Source organism: Doryrhamphus excisus, linkage group LG14 (genome assembly GCF_037039965.1).
Source record: "Doryrhamphus excisus strain RoL-2023G ecotype Guam linkage group LG14, RoL_Dexc_Guam_v1.1, whole genome shotgun sequence".
NCBI lineage: Eukaryota > Metazoa > Chordata > Actinopteri > Syngnathiformes > Syngnathidae > Doryrhamphus > Doryrhamphus excisus.
The window spans coordinates 18,843,599-18,866,098 of NC_136370.1; the positions used below are offsets into that span (position 1 = coordinate 18,843,599).

The window sequence follows — 22,500 nt, forward strand, 5'->3', positions numbered from 1 at the left end:
ATCCATCCATCCTTCCATCCATCCATCCATCCATCCATCCATCCATCCATCCTTCCATCCATCCACCCATCCCTGCATCCATCCATCCACCCATCCCTCCATCCATCCATCCATCCATCCATCCATCCTTCCATCCATCCATCCTTCCATCCATCCCTCCATCCATCCATCCACCCATCCCTGCATCCATCCATCCACCCATCCCTCCATCCATCCATCCATCCATCCTTCCCTCCATCCATCCATCCATCCATCCTTCCATCCATCCATCCATCCATCCATCCATCCTTCCATCCATCCACCCATCCCTGCATCCATCCATCCACCCATCCCTCCATCCATCCATCCATCCATCCATCCTTCCATCCTTCCATCCATCCATCCATCCTTCCATCCATCCATCCATCCATCCATCCATCCATCCATCCATCCATCCATCCATCCATCCATTTTCTACCGCGATCCTCACAAGGGTCGCAGGGGGTGCTGGAGCCTATCCCAGCTGTCTTCGGGCTGGTGGACTGGTGGCCAGCCAATCCCAGGGCACATATAGACAAACAACCATTCACACTCACATTCATACCTATAGACAATTTGGAGTGGCTAATTAACCTAGCATGTTTTTGGAATGTGGGAGGAAACCGGAGTACCCGGAGAAAACCCACGCATGCACGGGGAGAACATGCAAACTCCACACAGAGATGGCCACAGAGGGTGGAATTGAACTCTGGTCTCCTAGCTGTGAGGCCTGCGCGCTAACCACTCGGTCCACTGTCAACCAATAATAATAATTTTACAACAAATGTTACAACATGAATAATGAAACCAAATGGCATCATATGGACTTTTAGTTTCTTTGCTTTATTTGGCTTTTATTTAACCTACAAATGTGTCAGATTGTGACCCAGTCAGGTTGTTTTCTTGAAATATCTTTGTAATGAAAAATTGTTATCATTTCATATTCCAGGTATTCCTCAAAAAACATGTTTTTGATATCATGCCATTCACATTTTTAACTTACCTTTTATACATTTTAAGAATTTTTTTTTTGTTACTACCCCAACCTTCCATAAGTGGGTCAAAAATGACCCGGTCAGGTTGTTTTCTTGAAATATCTTTGTAATGAAAAATTGTTATCATTTCATATTCCAGGTATTCCTCAAAAAACATATTTTTGATATCATGCCATTCACATTTTTAACTTCCCTTTATGCAACACACAATGGATCCTCACATTTTCTATTGTTGTACTTGGGGTCATTTTCTTTTTCAAAGATGTAAAAAAGTGAAAAATGAAGATGTTTCTAACATGAAATGATTCTTGTGTGGTCCTAAATATAATACTAAATATCATACAAGTGATTATTCCTAACCAAAATGGCAACATTGGCATAAAAAGGCATTGATTCTAGTATGGGTGATTTTTGAGCCACTTATGGAAGAGTGTAGGGTCCAGTCACTCGTGCATGGAAGGGTTAAAGGTCGACGTAAGGACTGACGTGGGGACGGGTGTTGTTTTGGTTTAGCATCCTGGTCATGAGTCATTGTACCACCATGAGTACCTCAATCTTTGAAAGGTTGCGTGAGTGGATGTGAGTGGTGAGCGTGTGCGTTTATGGTAATTGGTTTGTTTTGTTGAACTATTATGCAGCCTGCCAGATGAAGAAGAAGAAGAAGAACACGTTGCCAGGAAATTAAGCTTTTATCTCACTAAATGACTGAAGCAATTAATAATATTACAAATAAGAACCTTGGGATTTTGAGATTTTGGCTTGTTCTTGTGTGGAACCTCCATCAGGAGGAGAAAGTTGTGTAATTATTTCTCCAGGAGCAGCAACACAATATGGCGGCAGGGGACTAAGTACTACATACTTCCATGCCCATACTATCAGCATCCGTACTGCATACCCGATCCATCAGATAGTATGCAAAGCAGCGTACTACATGATAACCCACAATGCATTGCGTTCCTACCCGAGCCGAAATCACTTTAGCTCTAAACTCTTTAAATACATAACTTTATTTAGAAAGTGGCCGTTTAGATCCCAAGTGTGTTATTTATTTGTCTGTTTACAATTTCGTTTGGACAAAATTTAAGCTAACACACTTTCGGTTATTTTCAGAAAATAAAACGCCCCTAACTTTTCTCATACAAAAAAAAACATAGTGATAAATCACTGCTTTTATTTTGAAAACAAGAAGCGAACCAACTGGTAATATATCCTGCTTGACACCGATGTTTGGTCCATCCTGCTGCTCAGTGTTCAGCCAATGTTTTTTTTTCGTAAATTTCATAATTTTTTTTAATAATAATTTTTTAAATTTAATTTAATTGAATTTTTTTATTTTTGAAATAATAATAACAACAAATTATTATTATGATTATTATTATTATTAAGATTTATGAATAATAATAATAATAATAATAATGATAATAATAATAATCACAATAATCATAATAATTTAATAACAAATTAATAATAATAATAAAAAATAATAATAACAAATTGTTATTGTTATTATGATTATTATTTACTATTAATATGCATATCTACTATATGCTAATAATAATAATCATAACAAATTAATAATAATAATACTAAATTATTATTATTATTAATGAATATTAATATGCATACCTACTATATGCTAATAATAATAATCATAATAATTTAATAATAATTTTATAATTATTATTATTTTGAATATATTGTTATTGAATTAGTATGATGATAATGATTATTATTATTATTATTCATGAATCTTAATAATAATAATTATGTTTGTTATTATTGTTCATGAATTATTATTGTTTATTATTATTCATGAATCTTAATAATAATAATCATCATCATCATAATTTCTTATTTTTAATTATTTAAAAATTAAATTCTAAAATTATTAAAAATAACAATAAAAATAACTAAAATAACTACAATTATTTAGTTATTTTTAATAATAATAACAATAATAATAATAATAAATTTGGTAAAGTTTGTTTTAAATCATCCAAATCCGACAAGATACTGTCGGTATTCCATGTTATCATCACATAAGGATTCGAATGATGGGCAACATGGCCCCGTTCCCCATATGACACGGTCCCACAGTCCCTTCCACAGTGAAGTGAAGAGTCACTTTGTACGTAAATAAACGTCATACGTAATCCCAGCATTATTGACTTTTGTTCATTCGTTGGTTCATCGGAGGAGTAGCTAGTTAGCTAGCTAGCTAGTTAGCCTAGCTACGGTGGCTGCAGACAAATCCTATTAAATGTATGTCAGACCCCAACGGGCTTCCTCGGCTTCAAACACCAGCAGCCTCCGCTGGTAAATAAAAGTCCATGAAATGGAATCTTTGCTGCTGGGTAAGAGGAAAGGACGGCAGTAGAGGAATGGTACTCCTGCTGAGGGTTACATTTCAAATCATGCTAAGTTTGTCGCATTAGTGCTTTGTTTTCATGACATTATTCATGACATAGGCTAGGCTACGACTGCTGGCTTGCTTTTTAGAGATGGGATTTTTGGCTCTTTGAGGGGAGCCGGATCTTGGCGAGTCGTTTCTTTCAAAGAGCCGTTCAAAAAAATGGCTCATTTGGCTCATTTTTATATTTATGACGTTTTAAGAAGGGCTGCATGGCGGTCGAGTGGTTAGCGCGCAGACCTTACAGCTAGGAGACCAGGGTTCAATTCCACCCTCGATAATCCGGTTTCCTCCCACATTCCAAAAACATGCTAGGTTAATTAGCCACTCCAAATTGTCCATAGGTATGAATGTGAGTGTGAATGGTTGTTTGTCTATATGTGCCCTGTGATTGGCTGGCCACCAGTCCAGGGTGTACCCCGCCTCTCGCCCCAAGAAGACAGCCGGTGACGACCGTCGTGAGGATAAGCGGTAGAAAATGAATGAACATTATTCCAACAGTAAAATATGGTGGTGGTAGTGTGATGGTCTGGGACTGTTTTGCTGCATCAGGACCTGGAAGACTCTCTGTGATAAATGGTGGACGAGTGATCTCCCTGTGCATGCGTGGGTTTTCTCCGGGTACTCCGGTTTCCTCCCACATTCCAAAAACATGCTAGGTTAATTAGCCACTCCAAATTGTCCATAGGTATGAATGTGAGTGTGAATGGTTGTTTGTCTATATGTGCCCTGTGATTGGCTGGCCACCAGTCCAGGGTGTACCCCGCCTCTCGCCCCAAAAAGACAGCTGGGATAGGCTCCAGCACCCCCTGCGACCCTCGTGTGGAAAAGCGGTAGAAAATGAATGAATGAAAGTTTTAAGAAGAGAGAGAGAGAGAGAGAGAGAACGGTTCCCAGCTATGACTCGGTTCCCATCATTCATTTTAATGAGCCGTTCAAACCGTTTGAACCGGTTCGTTTGTGAACTTTTGACATTTTTCCCATTTAAATGACCGACCTTCTTCCGGTTACGTTGTTGTGTCTGTTTACTGAAACATGCGTTGCGTAGCGGTTAGCATAGCCGTTAGCATAGCGGTTAGCATAGCCGTTAGCATAGTGGTTAGCATAGCCGTTAGCATATCCGTTAGCATAGTGGTTAGCATAGCCGTTAGCATAGCGGTTAGCATAGTGGTTAGCATAGCTGTTAGCATAGCGGTTAGCATATCCGTTAGCATAGCCGTTAGCATAGTGGTTAGCATAGCCGTTAGCATAGCGGTTAGCATAGCCGTTAGCATAGTGGTTAGCATAGCGGTTAGCATAGCGGTTAGCATAGCCGTTAGCAAATCCGTTAGCAAATCCGTTAACATAGCGGTTAGCATAGCTGTTAGCATAGTGGTTAGCATAGCCGTTAGCATAGCGGTTAGCATAGTGGTTAGCATAGCCGTTAGCATAGCGGTTAGCATAGTGGTTAGCATAGCCGTTAGCATAGCGGTTAGCATATCCGTTAGCATAGCCGTTAGCATAGCCGTTAGCATAGCGGTTAGCATATCCGTTAGCATAGCCGTTAGCATAGTGGTTAGCATAGCGGTTAGCATAGCTGTTAGCATAGCCGTTAGCAAATCCGTTAGCATAGTGGTTAGCATAGCCGTTAGCATAGCGGTTAGCATAGCCGTTAGCATAGCCGTTAGCATAGCCGTTAGCATAGCCGTTAGCATAGCGGTTAGCATAGCCGTTAGCATAGCCGTTAGCATAGCAAATGCAACCAGGCTACAGTCAGCGGTGCATTGTTGTAAGATTTTTTTTTGCTTCCAAACTTCCCACTCATCCAAAGGAGAGCAAACAACATTGAAATTTATTTGATAGATTTTAAAATTAGCAACACTCTTCATGTTGTTACATTGATGTCAAAGATATGGCGGCCGGGCAGAGTGAACATTCAAACGCTCCAAACCCAGAAAGGATCCAAACCCAAAAGCACAAACACTATGAAATAAATTGAAATTATACACAAATGCAGAAGAAAAATGTTCATATCTGGCAACATTATTCATCCACATTGCTTGTTACGTGATGCGAGAATTTATAGAATCTGTTTTATGGAAGTTATGTGTTTTGGTTTTTTTGGATCATTTCTGTGTTTCCGTCTCCCACCATAGAAAGGCAAATACTGATCACATAGAATAATAATCTTTAAAATGATAATAATTATAGCAATCTCTGGTTAAAAAATACCATCATTTTAAGACAAACATTGTCCATCATTTCAGACATGATCTCGTTCCATACCTCTGATAGTTATAGCCATAAAACTGCATTCATAATTACTTACATACATACGAAAATTAAACTTAGCATAAAGTATTATTACACATATCGCTCAGGAAACACGTCTCACGTAGAATATAGCATGGATTTGTAAGCATATTGCTGAATGGTTATTACATTCACAATTTTTTTCAAGTTGAACTGATAAATAAAAACATTGTGTTCATAAATCCTTCCGTGTCTGCATATTTTTTTTTTTAATTTTACGCATACCGTCTAGAAAACCCACAAAAAACGCAGCGCTCACACACTCTTAATACGCTTGTCGTGTTAAATGCGCCTATAAAATACAGTCATGTTCTAAAGGAGTACTTTTAATAAGTTAGTAAAATACATCCATATATATATATATATATATATGAAATAAAAAGGCCTGAGTCACGTTCCATTTTTAGATGCCGGCCTCCTTTTGATCGCCCTTCAACTGTCTAATATCGACTTTTTATATTTCTAATATGGTTTTAAACTGTATCCTTGTTATGCGTCTTATAGTCCCATACAGTACAAGAAAGTACAGAGTATAAAGAGAATATGTAAAAATGTATACAATCCACCAAACCCTGTTATGTTTCTAAAAGTCAAACTCTACCGTTGGCTGTATTTTCCTCGTCATCTCAACCTGAGTCTTTTATCGTCTCATCGCCGTCGCACTCACACTCGTCATTGCACTTTCCGAAAAAAGAAACATCGTAAACCAGGGGTGTCCAAAGTAAGGTGTCCAAAGTGCTAAATTTTTTTGCTCAACGGCATTTTTCATTGGCTCTTTGTATATGATACAAGGATGATACAAGAGTCTTCAACCAGTCATGATGTGCTATATATATATATATATATATATATATATATATATATATATATATATATATATATATATATATATATATATATATCACTATATTGACATTTACTATGGTACCCATTATGGCATTGGATGCTCATATCACCGAGTACTTCGGTACAAGGTACATTATTAAAAAAAAAAACAAAAAAAAAACTTAAACTGTATTATGGAAAGCAGGAAGTGAACAAATGTAATCTGATGGATTTTCAAATGAAATAAAACCATTAAAAAAAAAATCTGATGAATTTTATAATTAAAAAAATCAAAACCATTTTTTTAAATTAAAAAAAATACAATTAAATAAAATGAAATTATATTAGGAAAGCAGGAAGTGAACAAATGTAACAGTTAGTGATTGTAAAAGTACCAGATGGAGGGGTAGGATTTAATAAGCTTTGCTTCTTTCTACTCCTTTTGGACATGTGGAACTGGGAACTGATTATGGGATGCATTCAAGTGTAATCTGATGCATGTTCAAATGAAATTAAAACATTTAAAAAAAAATGTAAATTAAAAAAACAAATACATTTTTAAATTTAATTTAATTTAAAACATTTTTTTTTATTTTAAAAATGTAAAATTTAAATTAAATAAAAAAATTAAATAAAAAAATTAAACTATATTAGGAAAGCAGGAAGTGAACAAATGTAACAGTTAGTGATTGTAAAAGTACCAGATGGAGGGGTAGGATTTAATAAGCTTTGCTTCTTCCTACTCCTTTTGGACATGTGGAACTGGGAACTGATTATGGGATGCATTCAATTGTAATCTGATGCATGTTCAAATGAAATAAAACCATTAAAAAAATTCTTTAATTGAAAAACAAATACATTTTTAATTTAAAATTTTTAAATGTTTAATTTAAAAAACATTGTTTTAATTAAAAAATGTAAAATTTAAATTAAATTAAAAAAATTTAATAAAAAATTTTTAAACTATATTAGGAAAGCAGGAAGTGAACAAATGTAACAGTTACTGATTGTAAAAGTACCAGATGGAGGGGTAGGATTTAATAAGCTTTGCTTCTTCCTACTCCTTTTGGACATGTGGAACTGGGAACTGATTATGGGATGCATTCAATTGTAATCTGATGCATGTTCAAATGAAATTAAACCATTAAAAAATTAAAATAATAAAAAAAAAATTAAAACTATTCTTTTTAAATTCAAAATTAAAATTTAAAAAACTGAAATGATATTAGAAAGGCAGGAAGTGAACAAATGTAACAGTTAGTGATTGTAAAAGACCAGGTGACCAACCCAAAAGTTTCTTCTTGAGGTTTTTAGACGTGTTTTTTAGTTTGTGTTCTTGAGTTCTAGTCTTTTGTGCATTAAAAAAAAAACAAGAACTCGAAACTGGTGACTTGAAAACCGAGGTGCGCACTAAACTGATGATTGTGGCGTTGTACCGTTTGTCACATACCTGTACATAAAACCAAGCTCTGACGCGGAGGTTCTCCTGAAAACATCTAAGCATTTCTTGACCTCCACCGGACGTTTGGACACCCCTGATGTTTGGTCATGTACAAATCATATTTTTATGTAGCTTTATGTAGCAATAATGGAATAAGCTAGGTACAATATTAATAACATTCATGTTCATGTAGATATGATCGTTCAAGTCGTCAGAGAAACTCTACCTTTTTGGAACCAACTCAGCTTCGGCGTTGAAAAGCTCCATCCCCAAAAGGTGCTAGGTACTAGCCCGATGAGGACGAGGATGAGGAAGATGATGAAGGTGATGAGCACAAAGGCGGAGACGCGTACTCGCCGCCTCCACCAAATTCGGTTATCCTCGCCACCGATGTCACTTCCTTCTCCTTCCTGCTTCCCGTGCAGACTGACCTCTGGGCTGGTTTGAACTGCCATGTGACCTTCTTGGTCGATGACGACAGCTCGCTCGGGTTTGATGCCGTCTCAGGCTGATTGGGCGATGTTGCCGTCGCGTGGGACGACCCGCCGGTAGCCGCCGTCGTGGCTTGATCGGCGAACGGCTCATCCGGGACGTTATGATCTGCGGTATCTCCAAAGGAGTCCCAACGCCGTTTGGGTCGCGCCTCCCCGGCGGCTTTGGGCCCGGCAGCGGCGACTCTGAAGGGGCGACAGGGATCCGAGTCAGACAGGTCTGAATCCCAGTCGCTGTCTCCTGCCACTGAAGCACAACCCAGTACTGACTCGTCAACGGGACCAGAGTCTGAGTCGGAGTCTGACTCCCTAAAAAAAGATAAGATAAATCAAACAAACCTTTGACTTTTCAGTTCAGTTCAGTTCAAACTTCCCTTAAAGTCTAAATTATTCATGTCATTTGCTATGACAATATACAGGACGTTGGAATGCTGGAACCTATCCCAACTATCCCAACTATCCCAACTATCCCAACTTGCCAACCAAAAATCGATATTGTGCATGTTCTAATACACGCAAACCTTCATTCATTCATTCATTTTCTACCGCTTATCCTCACGAGGGTTGCGGGGGTGCTGGAGCCTATCCCAGCTGTCTTCTCTTTGGGCGAGAGGCATGGTACACCCTGGACTGGTGGCCAGCCAATCACAGGGCACATATAGACAAACAACCATTCACACTCACATTCATACCTATGGACAATTTGGAGTGGCTAATTAACCTAGCATGTTTTTGGAATGTGGGAGGAAACCGGAGTACCCGGAGAAAACCCACGCATGCACGGGGAGAACATGCAAACTCCACACAGAGATGGCCCAGGGTGGAATTGAACTCGGGTCACCTAGCTGTGAGGTCTGCGCGCTAACCACTTGACCACTGTGCAGCCAATACTAATAATAATAATAATAATAATAATAATGATAATAATAATAATAATAATAATAATAATAATAATAATAATAATAATAATAATAATAATAATAATAATAATAATAATAATAATAATAATAATAATAATAATTTAACAACAAATTAACAATAATATTAAAAAATTATTGTTATTAAGATTCAGGAATAATAATATTAATAATAATAATAACAACAATAATAATAATAATAATAATAATAATAATAATAATAATAATATAAAAACAAATTAATAATAATAATAACAGATTATTATTATTAAGATTCATGAATAATAATAATAATAATAATTTAACAACAAATTAACAATAATAATAACAAATTATTATTATTAAGATTCATGAATAATAATATAAAAACAAATTAATAATAATAATAACAAATTGTTATTATTATTAAGATTCATGAATAATAATAGCAACAATAATAATACTAACAATAATACTAACAATAATAATAATAATAATAATAATAATAATAATAATAATAATAATAATAATAATAATAATAATAATAATAATAATAATAATAATAATAATAATAATAATAAAAGTTAAGCGCTATTTTTTCTATGCTAACCACTTGACCATCGTGCAGCCAAAACTATATTCAATTCTGTATTATTTTTTACTGAAAAACCTTGTTTTCGGGTTGCTCAGGCCTCACAGCTAGGAGACCCAAGTTCAATTCCACCCTCGGCCATGCGTGGGTTTTCTCCGGGTACTCCGGTTTCCTCCCACATTCCAAAAACATGCTAGGTTAATTAGCCACTCCAAATTGTCCATAGGTATGAATGTGAGTGTGAATGGTTGTTTGTCTATATGTGCCCTGTGATTGGCTGGCCACCAGTCCAGGGTGTACCCCGCCTCTCGCCCCAAGAAGACGGTAGAAAATGAATGAATGAAGAATAAACTTTCTTTTCTAAAAATGTTTCCTCATCACTTAAGCAAACATGAATCCTCTCAGTTCCAGCGAGGTAAAGAAAGACGTTCTTGATCTACGGTTGCCATGGTGAATCCTGGCATCAGTGCTTTTATTGTGGTCGTGCACACGGTTCACTCTGAGTCAACATGCTCGGGATTGATTGAACTAACTCACATCAGCTGTGTTTCCATTCTCGGGAGGTCCATAATATTTACTGCATCTCCTACCTGAGATACCACCCACACGTTCATTCATTCACTTTCTACTCTTCCTCCTGTTCACCGGCAAATCCAAAGTGTCCAATTGATCTAACGTCTGTGGAAGGAAGCCTGGAGTCAAACCATTCAAAGCGGAACAACTCTCGTGTTGGAGAAGTACCGTAGAAGTACCGTATATGTATTAATACAACGTCAATATCTATGATCACAAGTCCAGGAAAGTTCCTTGAATTGGCTCATCGTTGTGCATTGTTTGATTTCCTTACTCAATCCATTCCATAGTTTGATTCCACATACTGAAATGCTATGGCTAGCATAACATAGTCCTAGCATAGAAGTGTTTCAAATGTACTTCTTCCCTGAGATCATATTTCTCCTCTCTTGTAGAGAAGTATTGGATGACATTTTTAGCTAATTGCTTATTTTTAGCCTTATGCATTATTTTAGCTGTTTGAAGATTAACTATATCAGCAAGTTGAAGTATTTGTCATTTTAGAAATAAGGAGTTAGTATGTTCTCTCTGAATTATCCTTACTGGCCTTTTTTGCAGTACATTTTCTTTTTATCTTTTATGAAAAGATAAAAAAAAATATCTTTTCATATTCCAGGTATTCCTCAAAAAACATGTTTTTAATATCATACCATTCACATTTTTAACTTACCTTTTATACATTTTAAGAAGTTTTTGTGTTACTACCCCAACCTTCCATAAGTGGGTCAAAAATGACCCGGTCAGGTTGTTTTCTTGAAATATTTTCGTAATGAAAAATTGTTATCATTTCATATTCCAGGTATTCCTCAAAAATCATATTTTTGATATCATGCCATTCACATTTTTAACTTACCTTTTATACATTTTAAGAAATTTTAGTTTTTGTGTTACTACCCCAACCTTCCATAAGTGGGTCAAAAATGACCCGGTCAGGTTGTTTTCTTGAAATATCTTTGTAATTAAATTTTTTATCATTTAATATTCCAGGTATTCCTCAAAAAACATGTTTTTGATATCATGCCATTCACATTTTTAACTTATTTTTATACATTTTAAGAAATTGTAGTTTTTGTGTTACTACCCCAACCTTCCATAAGTGGGTCAAAAATGACCCGGTCAGGTTGTTTTCTTGAAATATCTTTGTAATGAAATTTTTTTATCATTTCATATTCCAGGTATTCCTCAAAAAACATGTTTTTGATATCATGCCATTCACATTTTTAACTTCCCTTTATGCAACACACAATGGATCCTCACATTTTCTATTGTTGTACTTGGGGTCATTTTCTTTTTCAAAGATGTAAAAAAGTGAAAAATGAAGATGATTCTAACATGAAATGATTCTTGTGTGGTCCTAAATATAATAGTAAATATCATACAAGTGATTATTCCTAACCAAAATGGCAACATTGTCATAAAAAGGCATTGATTCTAGTATGGGTGATTTTTGAGCCACTTATGGAAGAGTGTAGGGTCCAGTCACTCGTGCATCGAAGGGTTAAGGATTAAAGAAGACAATAACTTTGTTGCGTCATGTCAATGTCACATGGTTTGGCGTGATGGATGGATGTGCTGTGAAGGTAAGGAACATACCTGCCGCTGTACGATGTAGAACCTTCAGGCCCCAACAGGAGGCAGGCTGGAGCAGCTAGGTAGACGAAGCTGTCCGTGCACAGAAAGTCTCCCTCCTCCGGTTTATGGGGGCCAAAGTGAGACGTCTTGGCATCCGGTTCCATGTGTGATTTCCTCTTGTCAAAGTGTTGGTGCACGTTCTCTTGTTTGACGTCACGGGTGGCGAAATCCGTAACCATGGGGATCTCGCCAGGGGGTCCGGCGGACACGGCAAGGTAAACGAAGCTATCCGGTTGGACATATGGATCGATGTCACCACAGTCCAGTCCTGAGCTTCGAATGGGTTTATGATATGGATCGATACCATGCTTGACATGCTGCTTCAACGGAGACGGAGGAAGAAGGGGGTCATTCGCCATGATGGTAACTTTTCTGCTCGGTCTCGTTGCTTCATTTAGATTTGTGTCATAGATTGAAACCACTTCTCCTGTCTTGTCGTCTCTCCATCCATTTCCATCACCCTCTTCCGTGCCACAAGCATCCTCTTCCCGTTGACTATTCCCGTCGACGTCATCGTGCGGGGAGGCGTCGAGGAGCGAGGGGTAGCACCACTGGAGGTCAGCACTCTCCTCCCTGCCCCATTCTTTTAAACTTCCGTCGTCCTTATCCAATGACGTGCTGCTGCTACCGAGGTCGGAGCCGCTGATTGGCTGGTCGCTGTCAGACCCGCCTTCCTCCTGGCTCTGATTGGACGACAGGAAAATGCCGCTGGAGTCAGATTCCAGAGTTAGGTTGGAGTCTGGAGAGCTGTCCTCTTTATACGGGCTGGAAGAAAGAGAGCGTGGCTTACCATCACTGTGACATTACATCTGGCCTACATTTCTGGATGGAGGTCTATAAATTGCTTTTGTCCGCAATACCGCGACAGGAATTGAGTGGATTTACTCGCTAATCATGCATATTACTGTATGTCAGTTGACTTGTCAGTCAGAGGCAACCGAGGGTGTCCAAACTTTTACCATATTCAGAAAAATTTAGATCATTTTGATTTGGCCATTTTGATACATTGTAATGGTAATGGTAATGGTAATGGTAATGGTAATGGTAATGGTAATGGTAATGGTAATGGTAATGGTAATGGTAATGGTTTTATTTCATTTGAACATGCATCAGATTACAATTGAATGCATCCCATAATCAGTTCCCAGTTCCACATGTCCAAAAGGAGTAGGAAGAAGCAAAGCTTATTAAATCCTACCCCTCCACCTGGTACTTTTACCATCACTAACTGTTATATTTGTTCACTTCCTGCCTTTTTAATATAATTAAAAAAAAATTTTTAATTTAATGACATTTTTTTTTTTTTTTAATTTAAAAAAAAAAATTTATGGTTTAATTTCATTTGAACATGCATCAGATTACAATTGAATGCATCCCATAATCAGTTCCCAGTTCCACATGTCCAAAAGGAGTAGGAAAAAGCAAAGCTTATTAAATCCTACCCCTCCATCTGGTACTTTTACAATCAGTAACTGTTACATTTGTTCACTTCCTGCTTTCCTAATTTCCTAATTTTTAATTTTTTTTAAATTTAAAAAATTTTAAAATTTTAAAAAATTTAAAATTTTTAAATTTTTAAATTTTTAAATTTTTAAATTTTTAAATTTTTAAATTTTTAAATTTTCAAATTTTCAAATTTTTAAAATTTTAAATTTTTAAATTTTTAAATTTTTAAATTTTTAAATTTTTAAATTTTTAAATTTTTAAATTTTTAAATTTGTAAATTTTTTTATTTTTTTATTTTTTTATTTTTTTATTTTTTTATTTTTTAATTTTTTAATTTTTTATTTTTTTATTTCAATTTTATTTTATTTTCATTTTTTATTTTTTTATTATTATTATGTTTTATACTTTATTTTTATTTGTTTTTATATTTTTTTAAACAAAACATCAACAGCAATACAAACACACTCAAAACAAAAAGTGGGCACTGGACATAAACAGCACACAATTTGGCTATCCCACATTCCCTGTCATGGTGCAATTTTAATTTTAATTTTTTGTCACGTACCAAAGTACTTGGTGATATGAGCATCCAATGCCATAATGGGTACCATAGTAAGTGTCAATATAGTGATATATATATATATATATATATATATATACAGTGAAGAAAATAAGTATTTGAACACCCTGCTATTTTGCTATTTCTCCCACTTAGAAATCATGGAGGGGTCTGAAATTTTCATCGTAGGTGCATGTCCACTGTGAGAGAGATAAACTAAAAAGAAAAATCCAGAAATCACAATGCATGATTTTTTAACAATTTATTTGTGTGATACAGCTGCAAATAAGTATTTGAACACCTGAGAAAATGAATGTTAATATTTGGTACAGTAGCCTTTGTTTGCTATTACAGAGGTCAAACGTTTCCTGTAGTTTTTCACCAGGTTTGCACACACTGCAGGAGGGATCTTGGCCCACTCCTCCACACAGATCTTCTCTAGATCAGTCAGGTTTCTGGGCTGTCGCTGAGAAACACGGAGTTTGAGCTCCCTCCAAAGATTTTCGATTGGGTTCAGGTCTGGAGACTGGCTGGGCCATGCTAGAACCTTGATATGCTTCTTACGGAGCCACTCCTTGGTTTTCCTGGCTGTGTGCTTCGGGTCGTTGTCGTGTTGGAAGACCCAGCCACGACCCATCTTCAATGCTCTGACAGAGGGAAGGAGGTTGTTCCCCAAAATCTCACAATACACGGCCCCAGTCATCCTCTCTTTAATGCAGTGCACTCGTCCTGTCCCATGTGCAGAAAAACACCCCCAAAGCATGATGCTACCACCCCCATGCTTCACAGTAGGGATGGTGTTCTTCGGATTGTACTCTTCATTCTTCTTCCTCCAAACACGCTTATTGGAATTATGACCAAAAAGTTCTATTTTGGTCTCATCTGACCATAAAACTTTCTCCCATGACTCCTCTGTATCATCCAAATGGTCATATGCAAACTTAAGACGGGCCTTGACATGTGCTGGTTTAAGCAGGGGAACCTTTCGTGCCATGCATGATTTCACATCATGACGTCTTAGTGTATTACCTACAGTAACCTTGGAAACGGTGGTCCCAGCTCTTTTCAGGTCATTGACCAAGTCCTGTCGTGTAGTTCTGGGCTGATTCCTCACCTTTCTTAGAATCATTGAGACCCCACGAGGTGATATCTTGCATGGGGCTCCACTCCGATTGAGATTGACCGTCATGTTTAGCTTCTTCCATTTTCTAATGATAGCTCCAACAGTGGACCTTTTTTCACCAAGCTGCTTGGTAATTGCTCCGTAGCCCTTTCCAGCCTTGTGGAGGTGTACAATTTTGTCTCTGGTGTCTTTGGACAGCTCTTTGGTCTTCGCCATGTTACAAGTTAAAGTCTTACTGATTGTATGGGGTGGACAGGTGTCTTTATGCAGCTAACGACCTCAAACAGGTGCATCTGATTCAGGATGATACATGGAGTGCAGGTGGACTTCTAATGGGCAGACTAACAGGTCTTTCAGGGTCAGAATTCTAGATGATACACAGGTGTTCAAATACTTATTTGCAGCTGTATCACACAAATAAATTGTTAAAAAATCATGCATTGTGATTTCTGGATTTTTCTTTTTAGTTTATCTCTCTCACAGTGGACATGCACCTACGATGAAAATTTCAGACCCCTCCATGATTTCTAAGTGGGAGAAATAGCAAAATAGCAGGGTGTTCAAATACTTATTTTCTTCACTGTATATATATATATATAGCACATCATGACTGGTTCAAGACTCTTCATCCTTGTATTTAGCAAACATCAACTGCTTGTATTGTTTCTTGAATTGGCTCATCGTTGTGCATTGTTTGAGGTCCTTACTCAATCCATCCCATGGTTCGTATTAAAGATGCTAAAGCTAATCCAACGTAGGTCAGTATATGCTAAGATATAGTATATGTATGTATCTAGGGCTATGGTATATCTAGTTAGGGGCTGTCATATCGCCATGCCAGATACAGATAGCGGCGTCCTCGGTCATCCCAACTAAAATAAACAATCCACAAAAGTAGACACTCACACTGACCTTGTGCCAACAGAAGAAGCCACAGTAGAAGATTTAGTTGACCATCCCACGGGGTCGGGGTCGGGATCGGGGTGGATGTCAGTGGCAGGTAGTAGGGCTTTAGAGCTGAGCTCAAGATTGACCAGGAACCGACTCCTCACGCCTAAATGACAACACACATAACGGAATTAAGCAAATCATGATTCTTCTAACAATGAATTAAAATAGTAATTATGGTGGTGGTTTCTTGGGCGACTATAGCCTATTATTAGTACAAAAATATTGAAATACAAGTCATTAATGTTACATTGATGAGGGATTTCTTTACATGACCTTAGCCTTGCAGCCATGGATTCTTAGAGTCCGACATGACTCGGATATGAAAAAAGTTATCCTCCCATTCTGTGTGGAAGTGGTACATTTTGGGCTTGTTACTTTGTCTTCCTTTTCTATTCAATTTCAAAACTATTCTTAGGTTTAGAATTAATCCTCCCATTCTGTGTGGAAGTGGTACATTTTTGGCTTGTTACTTTGTCTTCCTTTCCCATTCAATTTCAAACCTCTTATGTTTAGAATTAATCCTCCCATTCTGTGTGGAAGTGGTACTTTTTTGGCTTGTTATTTTGTCTTCCTTTCCCATTCAATTTCAAACCTATTCTTATGTTTAGAATTAATCCTCCCATTCTGTGTGGAAGTGGTACATTTTTGGCTTGTTACTTTGTCTTCCTTTCCCATTCAATTTCAAACCTATTTTCATGTTTAGAATTAATCCTCCCATTCTGTGTGGAAGTGGTACATTTTTGGCTTGTTACTTTGTCTTCCTTTCCCATTCAATTTCAAACCTATTTTCATGTTTAGAATTAATCCTCCCATTCTGTGTGGAAGTGGTACATTTTTGGCTTGTTAGTTTGTCTTCCTTTCCCATTCAATTTCAAACCTATTCTTATGTTTAGAATTAATCCTCCCATTCTGTGTGGAAGTGGTAATTTTTTGGCTTGTTACTTTGTCTTCCTTTCCCATTCAATTTCAAACCTATTCTTATGTTTAGAATGAATCCTCCCATTCTGTGTGGAAGTGGTAAATTTTTGGCTTGTTACTTTGTCTTCCTTTCCCATTCAATTTCAAACCTATTCTTATGTTTAGAATTAATCCTCCCATTCTGTGTGGAAGTGGTACATTTTTGGTTCTCCATACCTGTTGAAAGGGCCCCCTTCTCTCTCTGTGGCCCCGGGTGGGTTTGGTAGGTGTCAGCTCTCTCCTTTTGAGACTCCATCTGTCTCTGGTACTCATCCTGGTCGTCTCGGCGGGGCTGAGAGAGATCCAGGTGCTCCAAGTCAGAATCCAGCTCTCGGGCTCTCCGCTCCAACTCCGTCAAGCTGAGCTCAGACGCCGCAGAGGAGGGCGGATGGGAGCCCCCGAAGCCCACCGGGGGCCGGAGGAGAGGCCAACGTTGAAGAGAACCCGATAAGGAATCCGTATCACCGCCTACCGCTCCACCTTTTTCCCAGCCTTCATCCCATAATGTGTTGACCATGTCCAGAACTGAATCCCAACTCTCCACTTCCTGTTCCTCTCCGAATGTTCCTCGATGAGTTCCCTCCATGAGTTCTTCTTCTTTCTTGACTTCCACTGCGGTTCTCCCCTCTTGGGTTTTGTCTTTAATATTTATTTTTTCAGTTTTCTCGCAGATCGTGAGATTTTCTTCCAGGATTCCGCCGTCTTGGACTTTTTCTTCCGAGCTTATTTTGATCTTTTCTTGTTTGATTTCTTCCACTGTTTGCTTCCCAACGGCAGCTTCTTCCTCGGCTTTATCGGGAATCTTCTCATTTTGGCCAATCTGTTCTGTTCCTCTTCTATCCTCGTTATTGTTTATGTTCTCCTTACTCGTGTCTCCTTCTTTCTCCCTGCTCCTGGATCTCCTGGATTCTTCCTGGTCTCTGTAGACCCTCCAGTGCTCCAGGTTCTGCTCTTTCAGAGAAGCTCTTCCCACTAAATTTGTACCCTGTACTTGTTCCTGATGGGACGGCTCTTTCAGAGAACATCGGCCTGTAAAAATGGTGAGATCCGTACTAAGCGGGTTCTCCGAGTGGTGACCCGGGCGGGAATGGAGATGGGCGTGCGGGCGCCGCTTCTCCAGGGCTGATATCACCGAGGGAAGCGGTGGGAGGATTGGGAGGTTATGGATGGCACCACCCTGACGAACCGTCCTCTTTCTGACCATGATTCGACGAGGCCAGGTGGACTCAATGCCTTCAGCGGGGCCGGTGGACTCCAGGTCTGCGAGACCTTTTCGAAGTCTCGGGCTAAGCGCCCCGGGTCTGAGCCCTGTGGCTGTACCGGGTCGAATTCTGGAATGGGATTTCGATGATTTGGTCTTCTGGCTTTTGGATCCCTTTCCGACGGGGACAGGAATTATTTTGGAGTCCACAGCGGATTTCTGAGACGGTTCTGCAGGGGTGGTTTCAGTTTGATCCCCAAGATCCACATTTACCGGAGTTTTATTTGTGCTTCTGTGCTCTTCAACGGTAGTCTCGGAACTCGGAATTTTATCCTCCTTTTCCTGAACCGACCCAAGGTCTAGAACTGGCTCACTTGAAGATACAAACTTTAACTCCACGTCAAGTTTAGGTTCTAGTGTTGACGCTTGTGTTGAGCTAAAGTCCTGACTAGCTTGAGCTGTTCCGGGATTGTTCTCAAACCTATCGTTAATCTCAGGTCCGGTTTTAATCTCTGGTTTCATTTCCGAATCAGACCCAGATCCGGGAATGTTTTTGTCTCCAGGAACAGCATCATGAAAAGTTGATGGTACCGCCTCAGCAATAGTTTCGGGTTTGGTGACACCTCTTAGGAGTTTTTCTCCACTCCTTGATCCTCCCCTTTGTCCTTCCCGGTTGGGAGCTTTAGACGCATGTTCTACCTGGACTCCGGATTCCACTTTTCCTTCCAAATCCCTTCCTCCGGGTCTTGTTTTCACCTGTGAGCCCATTCGTTTTTCAGAGCCATTTTTAATACCAGCTTTGGATCCATTTTCGTATTTGCCCCAACTTCCGACTCGATTTTTCCCTTGCATTCCGATCATGATCTCAGCCTCGGATATGCTCCCCCCGCCGCTGACTAGTCTTGGTCCACAACCAGCTTTGCTGTCAACAAACCCCAGGCACATATTCCCGTTGTCAGTTTTAGAAACCACGCTACCGCCAATGGAATCCGAGCCGACCTTTGACCCAGCTCTATTCCTGCCCACTGCGCTCGTACCCATTCTCGGGGCGGCGCTTGGTGAGGGCGAAGGTCCGGACTGAGTCAGCAAAAGAGGCGTTGTGTCTAAAACGTGATCCGTTTCTAAAAAGACCGAATCTCTTTCCGAAGGAACCGGTCGCCCGTACCCGAAGGATCCAAAACTTGACGTGTCCCTCCTTTCCCGTTCTCTTGCTCGCTCCCTTTCCAGCCTCCCCCTTTCCCGCTCTCTTTCCCACTCTCTCTGCGCCCATCCTCTTTCCATTTCCCTTTCTCTCTCCCTTTCCCATTCCCGTTCTCGCTCACTTTGACCCCATCCGCCCTGGTCTCTCAGGTCCAGCTCAAGGTCATGAGCTGACAGTTGGACCAACGGTGCTCGGTAGGGGGAACGTCTGAGCTCATGAGGCGGGGACATTCTTAGGCTCTGCGTTTGGGAATAATGTCTGGGTTGGAGGACATGCGGAGGTGAGCAACGTAGACTCTGACTTTGACTCGGACGAGGTTTTGCAGGCGAGAAGAAGACCGGAGTATGGTAACCAGACGAGAGAGGCGACCCGGAGAAGGGTGATATAAGGGGGGATGTCAGAGACGAGGACTGGCCCCCGGGGTGGGAATAGTGGGCTGGGTTCAAATACCCTCCTGCTCCTCCTCGGTCCATCATCTCATTTGTTGTGATGTCCAAACACTCCAAGTGTTTTGGAGGAGTGAGAACTTTCCACGAGTGGCGGCCATCTCTGCTCTTTGTGCTGTCGCCATGATGATGGTGATAATGATGGGGGTGCTTCTTCGATGACGATGATGACGACACTCCTGGAGCCGAAAACGAGGAGACCGCCGGAGAAACTGAACGGTTAAAATGTCCAGGCGAAGAGCATCCGCCGGTATCCGGAGCGCCGAGATTTAGCGAATCGTAAATGGCGCGTTCGTCCAGACGGCGAACAAACGAAGGGTTAGGAGTCAAAGAACACGGCTGAGAATCGAACATTTCAGCCGGGGGGGCCCTGCTGACCCGCAGGGAGCCACTCGCGGAGTAAAAACTCCCTTCACCTCCAACGTCTCGTCGCGTGGACCCCCCTGCGTGGTGGTGGTGGTGATGGTGGTGGCTGTCTATTTGTTGATTAATGCACATGGTATCGTAGATGGAACGTTGCGGAACGTAGCCGTCGCCGTATCCCGCTTCCATGAGGCCATCTCGACCTCTAACTCTTTCCCCGACTCCATGTTTCTCCAGGCAGCAGGAGCTCTTTCGGAAACAGCCGGGACGACTAAGTGGTTTTCCCATGTTTTGTTGGATGGCCGACGGTGGTGGGAAGGGTGGATGGGAGACACGTGGGAAGTTTGAAGGGTCAATCGTGAAGTCTTTTGGGTGTCGAAATTTGAAGAAGGTTGTTAATATCAGTGGGAGGAGCTAATCAGACTCGATTATGTTAGAGGGCGTCTTGTCTTTCATACATTTTAGTGGCCCAAAAAAAAAAAAAGAAAAAAATTTCTATGTTAATAAAAAAAATGCTTCTTGCTCAGTTCCTTAATATTATTTTTCAATTCATTACAACAAAAGCCGAGTTTGATTCCACCAGAGCGTTTGGAAAGCAGGCACACAGTGAAGACGGAAGACCGGATGCAGTCAAAGCTTGTCTTCTGTTTGTTGGCCAAAGTCGCCCATCTGTGAAAAACAAATAACAAAAAATTGATGCAGTATAGCTAATTTACGGGGGGGGGGGCAGACTATATATTTTACACGTAACAGTCCACCTGGTATTATTGTATCTGTAAAATTGTCATGCAATTTGCTATTATTATTTATTATTTTATATTTATATTTAAATATTTTTAAAATAATAAAATATTATAATAATTACAATAAAATTAACATAATTATTATTATATTATTATTATGTAAAATATGCAAATATAACAATAATATTATATATAATTAATATATTAATTTTGAATTAATATAATAATTATAATAATTATAATAATCTAATAATAATAATTATCATTATTATTATTATGTGCTTGTGTCCCTTTTTTCAGGAACAACTTTGTAAACAACAGACCATGTCAAAAAACAAAATTGATAAAACCATCAAAAGGTTGGCTCAGGCCATGATGCCAGGTTGTATGTTGAGTTTAAATGAAATACTTTGGAAAGATTGGGCGGGCCGTATTCAAACACTTGGCGGGCCGGATGTGGCCCCCGGGCCGTAGTTTGCCCACCCCTGATCTAGATAGTATATACAGTAGATCAACTATAGATTTTTTCCGTTACAATGACGACTAATTGTTTCCGTTTTCAAACACAAAATGGGATGTTGCCTTAGTGACTAATCTCTTACTCCATTCCAGATATTAGAATGAATTACAACATTGGTGCAATTGGAACAATACCGGCGGTCGAGTGGTTAGCATGCAGACCACACAGCTACGAGACCCGAGTTCAATCCCACCTTCTGTGTGGAGTTTGCATGTTCTCCCCGTGCATGCGTGGGTTTTCTCCGAGTACTCCGGTTTCCTCCCACATTCCAAAAACATGCTAGGTTAATTAGCCACTCCAAATTGTCCATAGGTATGAATGTGAGTGTGAATGGTTGTTTGTCTATATGTGCCCTGTGATTGGCTGGCCACCAGTCCAGGGTGTACCCCGCCTCTCGCCCCAAGAAGACAGCTGGTGATGACCCTTGTGAGGATAAGCGGTAGAAAATGAATGAACATTATTCCAATAGTAAAATATGGTGGTGGTAGTGTGATGGTCTGGGACCGCCTCTCGCCTGAAGACAGCTGGGATAGGCTCCAGCACCCCCCGCGACCCTCGTGAGGATAAGCGGTAGAAAATGAATGAATGAATGAATGAAGTACGACCAAGCGGCTGTACAGTGGACGAGTGGTTAGCAAAGCTGGGAGACCCGAGTTCAATCCCACCCTCGGCCAATATCTGTGTGGAGTTTGCATGTTCTCCCCATGCATGCGTGGGTTTTCTCCGGGTACTCCGGTTTCCTCCCACATTCCAAAAACATGCTAGGTTAGGTTAGGACATGCTAGGTATGAATGTGAGTGTGAATGGTTGTTTGTCTATATGTGC

General features: G+C 39.5%; 1 protein-coding gene across 3 annotated transcripts in view; it reads right to left on the reverse strand.

The window, feature by feature from the left end:
- Positions 1 to 7,730: 7,730 nt before the first annotated feature.
- The window catches only part of LOC131140128 (uncharacterized), a 15,932-nt gene continuing 1,162 nt past the window's right edge, over positions 7,731 to 22,500 (reverse strand). Inside the window, exons 2-5 of one of the 3 annotated variants that reach the window (XM_058090282.2) lie at positions 17,379 to 21,081; positions 16,206 to 16,347; positions 12,127 to 12,930; positions 7,731 to 8,781 (exon numbers count right to left, since the gene is read on the reverse strand). In XM_058090282.2, the coding sequence (XP_057946265.2) occupies positions 8,268 to 8,781; positions 12,127 to 12,930; positions 16,206 to 16,347; positions 17,379 to 20,700 (4,782 nt within the window). In that variant the 5' untranslated portion in view covers positions 20,701 to 21,081 and the 3' untranslated portion in view covers positions 7,731 to 8,267. Of the gene's footprint in view, positions 8,782 to 12,126; positions 12,931 to 16,199; positions 16,348 to 17,378; positions 21,082 to 22,500 lie in introns of all 3 variants that reach the window. The other 2 variants (XM_078796290.1, XM_058090281.2) reach the window with 2 other exon arrangements.